Here is a 12,301-nt window from a genome sequence, read left to right as displayed (position 1 = left end):
TCTGTGTTTTTGCTCATAACGTTCCTTTCTGCCTAATGCTCTTTCCCACATCTTCATCTGTACCCGAGGCACTCCTTTTTTGTTTGCTTGCTCAGGATCAGCTAAAATTTTACTCTTATGTGAAATATTGGTACTACTTATAATCCTAATTTTCCAGGACCATGCTCTTATGTTTTAGTTTCACACTTAAAAAAGTTTGAGAACCTAAGTCCTTTTTTCTGTGTATACCATAGTGTTCTCAGATTTTAATTTGAATTACTTTAATACAACCAGTGGGAAATAACAGTGAAACATTACTTCCTTGAACAAAGTGTTTTTGGACATTTGTAATAATACATCCTAACAGAGAATTATTATGGGTTGTAGTATCTTAAGTATCTTGGCATGTAAAATGACAATTATTTTCAACAAACTTAATTAATTTCGTATATTTTTCTGAATTTTTTAAGAGCCCATATAAACTAGAAAATATGTTAAAGTAGCTAGCTCTGCAGCACATCACTCTTAAAAAAATAACTGTTCCAGGACCTTATAGTGAATAGATGGATGTGGTACTCCTGCTTATCAGATTTTTGAAACTATTTTATATTAATCATTTTGTTTAGAAAGAAACTAAGAATGTGCTCATGATTTGTTGTTTCTACATCTCTATTTTTTGTGTATACATTAAAGGTAGGAAAAATGAGTAACTCAGTTTAGCTGTCAACTTAAAGTTTTCTTAAAGCCAGAATCCTCAGAAGATGAGTAGTGCTTAATTCTAATACAATCAATTTTTATTTTCCAGAATTCTTTTTAACTCTTAAAAAGAAAGTGATGATTCTGATATTTTAAAGAGTTACTATCACCCAAAATATACTATTAGTACCTTTTATTGGAGTCAGGCACTGTAGTAATTGCTCAAGAGTATAGTGTTGAATAAGATAGACAGATTTAATCCCCGTTTTTGTGAAGCTTACAGAAAGGCAGGTAAGCATTACATGAACGTTTCCTAGGCTGTAGACATGTTATTGAGAGGGATTGTTTTAGTAGTTTCCAAATGTCAAAAATAGATAATTAAAATGAAAGTTTATTGAATTCAGTAAGACACTAGTAATGGGTTTTGAAACAGTGGTTTTTAGAGAAGGAGATAACAGAAGCCATATTAGCACATTAGTAAGAGGAAAGAAAGGAATTGGTAGTTCATATATACACCTATACTAAGGCACTGAGCTGAACTTTTTTAAATTTCATTTTAAATAATATTTGTAATATAGGTGCTATTATTTTTCTTTGTTTAAGTAATAGGCTCAGAGAATGCTCTCCATTTGCTTGCTTTTAACAGATTTGGACATAAATCTTCATCATTTCTAAAGTGTCCCATCCCCTGGGCACCTTAAATAAGTGAACAACAAGAAGTTTTAGACGGTATTAGAAGTTTTCCATAGAAACAGGTTGAATGGTCCCAGAAGTTAAATGATAAAAGTCTTAAGCAGAGGATGCAGTTTGTTTTTAATTATTCTTAAGAGAATGAAATAACAAGAAGAGAAGGATTAGTGACAACATCAAAAAGTTAATTGTGCAACCTGGAAGAGAAAGTGTATAGGATTGGGGGAAGAGGTAGGGAGAGGGCGCAGAGACAAACACTTCTGTTACATGACAGTAAAAAGATGATCATGTAGAGGTAGTGATAATGTTGAGGGGAAATGAGAGTGAAAGGCAGTTTGTGCTGAGTTTTATATACGTGTGTGTGTGTGTGTGTGTATATATATATAATATATAGGGCTGAATTGTTTAGATTTCTCTCAAGTTGTAAATCAAAGAAGTAAAGTATTTCAGAGAACAATTAGAAATCAGAGAGAGCAACAACACACTACGTGGTTTCCATTTATAAAACGAGAATAATAGTACTTACTTGACAGGCTTATGAGAGTAAGTATTTGTAAAGCATGTAGTAAGCAAACATTAAGTATTTGGTAATTGATAAATAGATTTAGCCTGCAGTAGTGAGGAATCACAGAAGACATGCTAAAATTCTATATAGTTGTGGAAGATGATGCAAATGAATCAGGTGCTTTTTAATTTTCCTTCATTCTGTAGTACAATTTTCAGGTTCAGAGTTGTAGTGTCAGGGCATAGTACTATTTTGACAGGTTGAGATTAAAAGGTGAGAAATTCTAGGTGTTAGAAGGTATTGATTTCTAGGGTATCAAAGATGTTTTAGGGGCACCTGGGTGGCTCAGTCAGTTGAGCATCTGACTTTAGGTTTTGGCTCACGTCATGATCTCAGGGTTGTGGAATTAAGCCCTGTATCAGGCTACAGGGTCTGCTTGAGATTCTCTCCCCACCCCCCCGCCCCCAGTTGCTCTCGCTCCCTAAGATAATAAAAACCTTCAAAAAAAAAAAAAAGGTGGTTTTACAGCAACTGATAGGAAATTACCCCCACTCATTGATGATTAAGCCGTATGTCTGAATCATTTGTTTGATGCTAAGTGAAACAGTCACAGAGCTAGTCTTTCTACCTTTATATATGTGTATTGGCTTTCTTTTGCTATTAGGCGGTCAAGAAGCAGATCAAGGAGGAGATCACATTCTAAGTCAAGGAGTAGGCGACGATCCAAAAGTCCAAGACGGAGAAGATCTCATTCCAGAGAGAGAGGTAGAAGGTCAAGGAGCACATCAAAAACCAGGTACAGTAGACCATTGACATTGAGTGGGAAGACAAATTTTAGAGTTGCCGAGACCCTAAATACGGGCTACTTAATGACAAAAGAGCTGGTGAAAGGAGATAGGGCTAGATTCGAGAAGGAACTATTTAAAGTTTGAAGAGGCTGACATTTGTTTTCTTGGGCTCCTTTGTAAACTTAAGGTTTCTCCTTATAGCTGAAAACAGAGATACGATTTCTTTGTAGTAAAAATTCTTACCTGTCCTACTACATTCTTTCATTTCCTTCTTTCCTCTCAGCCCTAAGGATGTAGTGCTACTAGGATTCCTTATGGTATGCTGAAGAGTTGATGGCAGGCAACCATGCCTTAATTCACCTTTATAAATCGCATTATCAGCACCTTATAAACATTTATTAAGAATTACTATATGGCAAACACTGAACCATACTTAGCCTCCTATCCCATGATTTGGAATGAGTAGAAGGTTTAAAGTTGAGGATTCACTAAACAAACATCGTTACCTTAACATTGTATTTTGACTTAAACATGCATTCATTCAGTAGTCAGTCTTTTTCATATAGGGCCAAACCCTTTTAAATTAATATGTGGTCTTTTTTTTTTTAGGATTTTGTTTATTTGACAGAGAGGGAAGACAAGCAGGGGGAGTGGGAGAGGGAGAAGCAGGCTTCCCGCGGAGCAGGGAGCCTGATGTGGGGCTCGATCCCAGGACCCTGGGATCATGACCTAAGTCGAAGGCAGACGCTTAATGACTGAGCCACCCAGGCGCCCCTGATATGTACTCTTGAGTAACATTTACCAAGTCATTGTTTTTTCACTTGAACCACCTTTACAGTGTCAAGAGAACTATCACTTTTAAAAAAGCGCCTAGATTTTTATTCTTTTTTTCTCATTTATAGTTGTCACATGGATAGTTTCACAATGCTTTTTTTTTTCCTAGAAGCAGACCTTTTATTTTATACTATCCATTATGCATTTGTATATTTATGTAATTAATAAGGACAGATGGAGTCCAAAACAGTTTATTCTCAGTGAACATACAGCTCAGCTGGGAACAAAAGTTTGGGGGTAGCTTTACTGAGTATTCAGCCTGTAATGAGGCTTTTAGTTACTATATTTTATAGGGTGAGTCATCTTAATCCAGTCAAACAAGCTTGCATAATGAAATGAATATCATACAAAGAGGAATTGGGCATTCCTCAAGGAACTTTTTTTTTATACAAGAGGGGTTAATGTAATTACCAAGTAAGAGTCATTGCTAGTAGTATTGGAAGATAATTGAGAAGTGACTGAGTATGAAATTCTGATAGACTTGACTGCAGTTAGGAGCATGATTTCAGGCAGAGAATGTTGTTTACAAAGTTAGCATAAATTCTTGGAATGGCAAGTATTTTGGTATGGGGGGGCTAGGAAATAAGGTCAGCAAGTGTAAGGAAGCAGGTGACACATAGACGGCTGTGTTGTTCCCACTAAGGAATTTGTACCTGATCCAGGAAAAAATGGAAAGAGATGGAAAAGTTATGGAACCGGGAGTTAATCTTTTCAAATTTGTATTTTGAAAAGATTTCTGATAGAGGATCAATTTGTGGAAACATGACTGAGTCTCCATGAGGGACTGTTACTGTAATCAAAAATTTGAACTATAGGGATTAGCTTAGAAAAACAAGAGGGATACTTCAGTCTCTACGGTTATAGTTGAGGATAGGTATGTATGTGTTTATGGGAGTGAAGGACTTCTCATTCAGCAAATACATTGATTACCTTTTGCCCAGAGTCTTGGGGAGAATGGTAATCTAGGAGGAAAAAATGCTGTAGGAAATAAAAGTAAATTTACAAGAATCTGTGAAAAGATTTAGAATTGAAGAATGTCTAGTAATAGTCCATTGTGATGGGAGAGTTTTCTGATAGCATTGAATAGCACAGAATATGTAGCAGGAAGAAAAGTAGGAGGTTGACTTGGTCCATGGTAAAGGTTAACAACATATGGGGTATGTGCTTTCGAAGAATATTGGTAATGGTGATCATTAAATTTGGTAAAGCTTTGTGGGTTCTGGCCTGACAGGACACAGAGTCATGGTGGGTGGGGAAATTGGTAATCAGCTGAGAGAAGAAGGGGTGTTGAAGAGCCTGGAGACAATTATTAAACTATTGGTGTTGGGATGCCAGGGTGGCTCAGTTGGTTAAGCATCCGCCTTCAGCTCAGGTCATAATCCCAAGGTCCTGGCATTGGATCCTACATCGGGCTCCTTGCTCAGCAGGGAGCCTGCTTCTCCCTCTTGCTGCTCCCCCTGCTTGTGCTCTCTCTCTCTGACAAATAAAATATTTTTTAAATAAATAAATCTTGTTTATTGCCACACATACCAAGAAATTGGACAATATCCTATATTAGTTTTTCCTCACATAGTCTGTTTTGCTCTATGGGAGAGAAGTTTTATATGGAATAGTTAGAAAATGGGTATTTTTTTTAAAGTTACTTACCACACATATGCCACTTAAGCTATTACAGTTTCTATAAGAATATTCATATTTTAAGAATGGAATTAGATCAGAGGTGCCTGGGTGGCTCAGTTGGTTTTAAGCAACTGCCTTCAGCTCAGGTCATGATCCTGGAGTCCCAGGATCGAGTCCCACATTGGGCTTCGTGCTCAGCAGGGAGTCTGCTTCTCCCTCTGACCCTCCCCCCCTCATGCTCTCTCTGTCATTCTCTCAAATAAATAAAAATCTTTAAAATAAAAGAATTAGATCTCATTGTGCTTTTGTTTTTATTTGTAGTTGTTGTATTTCTTCTAATGCATCCGTAAACTGTGTTCATTTATTAGAGACAAAAAGAAAGAAGACAAAGAAAAGAAACGTTCCAAAACACCACCAAAAAGTTACAGCACAGCCAGACGTTCCAGAAGTGCAAGCAGGTAAGGTGGCATTATGAGTTCTTGGCACCTTTTATAACTTTGCAAGAATATCAATAGGCCGTGAGCATTAAATGTTTTCCAGTACATAGATACATACTACAGTGTTGAAGTTTTTTAAAAGCAATTTGGAAGAATAAAGTTCTTTTTACTTAATATTTTATGGTGTTATATTTGAAATGACATGGAATTCAACAGAGGTCAGTTTTTGTTTGCCATATATATTTCACATCCTGATTTGGTTTGTTTGTTAAGTTTTAATGGCTAATAATGTATGCTGAGTTACTGCATTAAATTCATTTTATTATAGTAAGTCATGTTTAAAATATCCACATATATAGTCATTTATTGATAAAATGAGAGGCCATGTAAGTTCCAATTTGTGTCATTCTCAGACTAGTAATTGTGTTTTTAATCTGCCATAGTGAAAATTCAATGTTGCAACTTTACTCCATAGAAAATACATGCCTGGGTGGCTCAGTTGGTTAAGCGTCTGCCTTCAGCTCGGGTCATGATCCCAGGGTCCTGGGATCGAGTCCCACATCGGGCTCCTTGCTGAGCCGGGAGCCTGCTTCTCCCTATGCCTGCCTCTGTCTCTCTCTCTCTGATAAATAAATAAAAAATCTTTAAAAAAAAAAGAAAAAATACATTTTTCACTCTTAATGTGGAATTCATATGCTAGTAGTAAGGATGGCTACTTCCATTTTCTTCCAATCTCATTTACACATGTCTTGCTGCAGTATTCTTTAATCTTGATGTTCAAATTTACTAGGAGGCTCACACTGTATGTAAAAAATAATACAGTAGATGAAAGACCTAAATATAAAAGCTAAAACTAAAACCTGCTAGAAGAAAACATAGAATTAAATCTTTATGGCCTTGAATTTGGCAGTGGTTTCCTAAATGACACCAAAAGCATAAGCAACACGAGAGAAATAGATAAATTGGAGATCATCAGTACTACAGGCGTGTGTTTCAAAGAACACTGTCAAGAAAGTAAAGATAATCCGGAGTGGTAGAAGATATTTGCAAATTATATATAAGCTAGTAAGGAACTTGTTATCTAAAACATAGGAAGAATCAGATTACCAAGTATAAAAATGGGCAAAGAATCTGAATTGACATTTCATCAAAGATAAGCAAGTATCCAGTAAGCTCATGAAAAGACATTAGCATTAGTCATGAAGGAAATGCAAATCAGAACTGCTTCATACCCACTTGGATGGTTATATTTAAAAAAAAAAAAGATAACTAGTGGTTGGTGAGGATGTGGAGAAATTGAAACTCTGCATTGCTGGTATTAATGTAAAATGGGGCAGATACTTTGGAAAACCATTTGGCAATTCCTTAAAAAGTTAGAACTTCTTGGGGTGCCTGTGTGGCTCAGTCGTTGAGCGTCTGCCTTCGGCTCAGGTCATGATCCCAGGGACCTGGGATCGAGCCCCGCATCGGGCTCCCTGCTCGGCGGGAGGCCTGCTTCTCCCTCGCCCACTCCCCCTGCTTGTGTTCCCTCTTGTGCTGTGTCTCTCTCTGCCAAATAAATAAATAAAATCTTAAAAAAAAAAATTTTCTTTACACGGTAGTTTCACTCCTAGGGGTATACCCAAGAGAAGTGAAAACACAATGTCCACACAACAACTCCTACATGAATGTTCATAGCAACATTGTCAGGATAATCCCAAAGTCAACCCAAATGTCCATTAACTAACATGGGTAAACAAAATGGTATATTCATACAGTGGAATATTATTCAGCAATAAAAAGAAAGTGTACTGACAGATGCTCTAATATGGATGAGCCTTGAAAACGTTACAGCAGATGAAAGCCAGACCACATATTGTATGATTCCATTTATATGAAATGTCCAGAACAGGTAAATCTTTTAAAGAGAAAATAGATCAGTGGTTGCTGTGAATAGCTAAAGGGTCTGCGTTTCTTATCAGCGTGATAGTTTCTTAAAGGTAAAAATAATAAACAAAACCAGATGTGAGTGCTTAAGGAAATGCCAAGCCAGGTCTACAGAATATATAGGTAGCACAGAGGCATAAAAGATGGGATGAGCAACGTATATTTTCTTACCTTGAAAACTAGAGGCATTTTTTTTGCTATTGCTTTACTTAATGTACTTACTTATAAGCACTTTACCCTACTTAATTATTGGATTATCCTAAGTTAAGGCATATTCTTTTAAGTTTTTATTATATACTTGCTGTGTTTGCAGTTGTGCTACAGTCTATACAGGGACACAGAAATATATAAAACATCTCTTTCATCTAGGGTATTTCGAGTTTTGGTTACACAGAGCAGTAGCAAAAAGTATGCGTTGTACAAACGTGACAAACTTAATATTTGATGAATGAAAAGTTGTGTGTGTAATGTTTCTGGCAGGGGAAGTCAGGGAGGTCACAGAGGGCTGTTAAGAGTTAAAGAAAAAGTTTTTTTGTTTTTTTTTTTACATCTTTATTTTTTTTATTATGTTAATCACCATACATCATTAGTTTCTGATGTAGTGTTCTGTGATTCATTGTTTGTGCATAACACCCAGTGCTCCATGCAGAACGTGCCCTCTTTAATACCCATCACCAGGCTAACCCATCCCCCCACCCCCCTTCCCTCTAGAACCCTCAGTTTGTTTCTCAGAGTCCATAGTCTCTCATGGTTCATCTCCCCCTCCAATCTCCCCACTTTCATTTTTCCCTTCCTACTATCTTCTTTTTTTTAACATACAATGTATTATTTGTTTCAGAGGTACAGGTCTGTGATTCAACAGTCTTACACAATTCACCGTGCTCACCATAGCACATACCCTCCCCAAGGTTTATCACCCAGCCACCCCATTCATCCAACTGAAAGTCTGAGATTTTATTTTTAATTATTTCTTTGTGCCTAAATTGTAATAATGGTCATCTTGCAAGTCTTAAAATTTTTGAGAATAGTGACAGAAGCAGAATATTTAAAAAAAAAGAAAATGCCACAATTTTAGAGAGGAGAAGGCTGTATGCATCTTAAAACTAATTTTTCAAAGCACGGTTGAAGGGAACATCATTTGTTGAAATATAGGGAGTCATTTTGATCTCTGTTACTACTAACTCTACTTCTTGAATTTTACCTAACAAAAGTAATTTTTTTGGATTGTTTTTAGCAGTTGATTTTCGTATCATGGCTTATTATCTTATACCTGTTCTGGCCACTGAATTTTTGAATTTAAAACTGAGTTGTGAAATAGTTTACTTCAGACTGTTTTTCCTTCCTGAGTTAGAACTTTAGTCTTTTTTTTTTTTTAAGATTTTATTTATTTATTCATTTGAGAGAGAGAGCACAAGCAGGAGGAAGGGCAGAGGGAGAGGGAGAAGCAGGGAGCCCTAGGCTTGATCCCAGGACCCTGGGATCATGACCTGAGCTGAAGGCAGACGCTTAACTGACTGAGCCACCCAGGTGCCCCAGAACGTTTGTCTTTAAGAATTGACACAATTTAGGGTTTTCTTGAGGGCATGAAAGTAAAAGCATACAGTTTGTTAAAAATTATTCGTTTGAGTCTTCAGCTCAAAACGGTATTTGAAAATGGGTCTTTCAGGGGCACCTGGTTGGCTTAGTCAGAAGAGCAGGCACCTCTTGATCTCAGGGTTGTAAGTTCAAGCCCCACGTTGGGTGTAGAGATGATTTAAAAATCAAGTCTTTTAAACAAACAAACAAAAATGGATTTTTAATTATCAGATCCTTCTGTAGGAGTTCCTAGTGGAGCTCCCTTAATAGACACATCTGCTGTGATGTGTTTGCATTTTTTAGATAATACTGTAATTTAAAATCTAGCTTGCACATTTGTGGTTCCAGAGAGAGGCGACGACGACGAAGTAGGAGTGGCACGAGATCTCCTAAAAAGCCTAGGTCACCTAAAAGGAAATTGTCTCGCTCACCGTCTCCTAGGAGGTAAGAATGTTAGTGCTATGGATCTGTACTTCTTACATTTCAGAAGCTGTCAGTTTTTATTTTAAAAACTCTCCTAGACTTTTTCTTCCTTTTCAAGAATTAAAGTGCCTAAGAACATGCTGATATATTCCCTTTCTGCCTGAGACTGTGTTATTATAAAAAGTGTTTAGACCTAAACTGTCTGCAGTTTAGACTGTGATTGGTTACGAGTGAGCACTTACGGTGTTCTTGCCTGTATCACTAATGCACAGCTTGTACCCGGTGTCTTGAAGCGGGTCTCTGTTGTTTGTGTCATGTGAACTGGGTCAGGCTCAGCGTCTGAACAAGTTTAAACTTACTGCTATACTCACAGGTGACACTTCTTGACTGGTTCCTTTAAAGCATTTTTTTTTTTTTTTGAGAATATTTTACTGTCATCCTAGACATAAAAAGGAGAAAAAGAAAGATAAAGACAAAGAAAGAAGCAGAGATGAAAGAGAACGGTCAACAAGCAAGAAGAAGAAAAGTAAAGATAAGGAAAAGGATCGGGAAAGAAAATCAGAGAGTGATAAAGATGTAAAAGTATGTTTACAAACTAATTTACTTTGATATTTGGGGTAGTGCTGGTAATGTTAAGAAGTGATTTTTCTGGGAAGACGTTTACTTTCTTTATTCTCCTTGGCAAAGCAGGTTACACGGGATTACGATGAAGAGGAGCAAGGGTATGACAGCGAGAAAGAGAAGAAGGAGGAGAAGAAGCCGCCAGAGCCAGGTTCCCCTAAAACAAAAGAATGCTCTGTGGAGAAGGGAACTGGTGATTCACTAAGAGAATCTAAGGTGAATGGGGATGATCATCATGAGGAGGACATGGATATGAGTGACTGAATATTGCCCCCATGGGAGTCCAACTGTATACATGCATCAGTGTCATTCCTTTGTGTGATTTCTTAATGCTGTATTTGTTCATCTCAAACCTGGATGTATACAGCTCTTGAGTTATAAATGGTTATAAAGCTCCTGATCTTGATATTAGTTATTTACATCCAAAAGCTTTTAGAAAATGATACATGAGTAACCAGGTCTTGACATGGTGAAATCTGATTGAGTAACCAAGCAGTTTTACTATTCTGGTGCTGCTTCATAACAAAAATGAAAAGCTGCATGCATCTACAGCAGGCATGGATTGTTTATGTTGTATGATCTCCTTTATTAAGTAAGTTCACTTATAGTATTTCTAGAATTTGATTCATTGCCGTAATAGAGCCATGTAGGGAATGCACTGATTGCATGTTAATTGTGGCAGGAATATCCTAAATGTCATTAAAATCCTCCAACATGATGGACCCACTTACGGTCTTGTTTGTTGACATGACAGATTAACATTCTTATAGTTACATCTGAAAATGAACATTTGAAATAGATAATCCTTTAAGCCTTGTGGCTAAATTTTTGTGGCTTTTGTTTAACTTTGAAAGGTTATATATGCACTAACCTTTTTTGATGGCTGATTAGGCTTTAATTACAGAAACAAGATTTCAAATGAAACTGTCTTTGGCAGTGAGTAAATAGCGTATTTTGAAGTAGAGTTGTATACTTTTTCATAAGGTGTTTGGGAATTTTTTTTCCTGAAATAATTTATTCCACATCTACATCAGTGAAAGCTTCTGCCTATCCTGAGTCCATCTGTAAAAGAAAGTTATCTCTCGTCCTGATTTTCAATTTTCCACTCTTTTATTAATTTGTTTTAATCTCAGTGTTGGAAAAGGGGTAGTGCATTTTAAATTGACCTTCATATGCTTTTAAAATAAGACAAATCTACTTGATAATGTACTTTTTATTTGATCTCAAGTTGTATAAAACCAATAAATTTGTGTTACTGTTACTGCAGTAGTAATCTTATGCACACAGTGATTCCATGTTAAATACAAAGTAGTTAGGCAACTGTTTTCTTAGTTACAGGAGTTTCAAGCTTCACTTTTGTGCAGTATAAACAAAAGTAGGCTACAGTCTGTGCCATGTTGATGTACAGTTTCTGAAATTGTTTTACAAGACTTTGATAATAAAACCCTTAAACTTATGTTCATGTTCCTGTAAAACTGTATTTGTATTTATTTACACTATTGAATGTATGACATTTACCTCATTCATTTTACAAATCAAGATCTTTCCCCTTTCAATCCACATACTTAAGTATAGTAATAAGATGAAATCCATCACTGTAGCAATTAGTTGCCATCAGAATTGTCAAAGTTGGCTTTATTTCTATCTAAAGCAGTTTTAGTGTAATTTTATTTCACATATTCTGGGTATAGGAATTGGGTTGAGTAAAGCAGTGAACTTTAGGATAAATGATCCCACCTATACCTGGTAAATTAATATTTTCAGTGAAATATAAATATTTGCCTTTTCTGGAATAGTAATAGAAACTGTCCATGGTATGTATCTACTGTACAGTACTAAATAGTATATTTATTCATTTATGAAATATTCTTGAGTAGTGTTTGAGTGGCTGGCACTATGGGGAAAATGAGACTTGGAATTGTAGGTTTTATGCAAGTTTGAGTATAATTTTTTTTAACTTTTAAAAGTTGAAATGCCATATAGAAAAGCAGCATTGTTTTTACAGTTTGTAGTAACTTTTTAAAGATTTTATCAAAAGGAATTTTGTCTATAGTGAGTAAGAAGTTCTAGTAATAGTCCTCTATTAATCATTGCATTTTTTTAAACACAAAATTGAACACAAATGACATTTGTTTAAACTTTTGGAAACTTTTTTGGTAGATAAAGGTTGAACCATATGACACTGCCATTTTTTTAAGTGAAAAAAC

General features: G+C 36.1%; 1 protein-coding gene across 9 annotated transcripts in view; it reads left to right on the top strand.

Annotated features, from left to right (window-relative positions):
• The window catches only part of SRSF11 (serine and arginine rich splicing factor 11), a 43,504-nt gene extending 31,954 nt beyond the window's left edge, over positions 1–11,550 (top strand). For 3 of the 9 annotated variants that reach the window (XM_088022391.1, XM_088022392.1, XM_088022393.1), the window contains exons 9-13: positions 2,535–2,666; positions 5,481–5,570; positions 9,378–9,494; positions 9,896–10,055; positions 10,161–11,550. In XM_088022391.1, coding sequence (XP_087878517.1) covers positions 2,535–2,666; positions 5,481–5,570; positions 9,378–9,494; positions 9,896–10,055; positions 10,161–10,358 — 697 coding nt within the window. In that variant the 3' untranslated portion in view covers positions 10,359–11,550. The remainder of the gene's footprint in view (positions 1–2,534; positions 2,667–5,480; positions 5,571–9,377; positions 9,495–9,895; positions 10,056–10,160) is intronic. The other 6 variants (XM_028102422.2, XM_028102424.2, XM_088022390.1 and 3 more) reach the window with 6 other exon arrangements.
• Positions 11,551–12,301: the final 751 nt, after the last annotated feature.

The sequence above is a fragment of the Eumetopias jubatus genome, unplaced genomic scaffold (assembly GCF_037043125.1).
Source record: "Eumetopias jubatus isolate StellerSeaLion01/CBP00866 unplaced genomic scaffold, mEumJub1_p1.0 scaffold_4, whole genome shotgun sequence".
Taxonomy (NCBI): Eukaryota; Metazoa; Chordata; class Mammalia; order Carnivora; family Otariidae; genus Eumetopias; species Eumetopias jubatus.
Note: the sequence above shows the minus strand (reverse complement) of the source record. Positions and strands in the feature narration are given on the sequence as shown.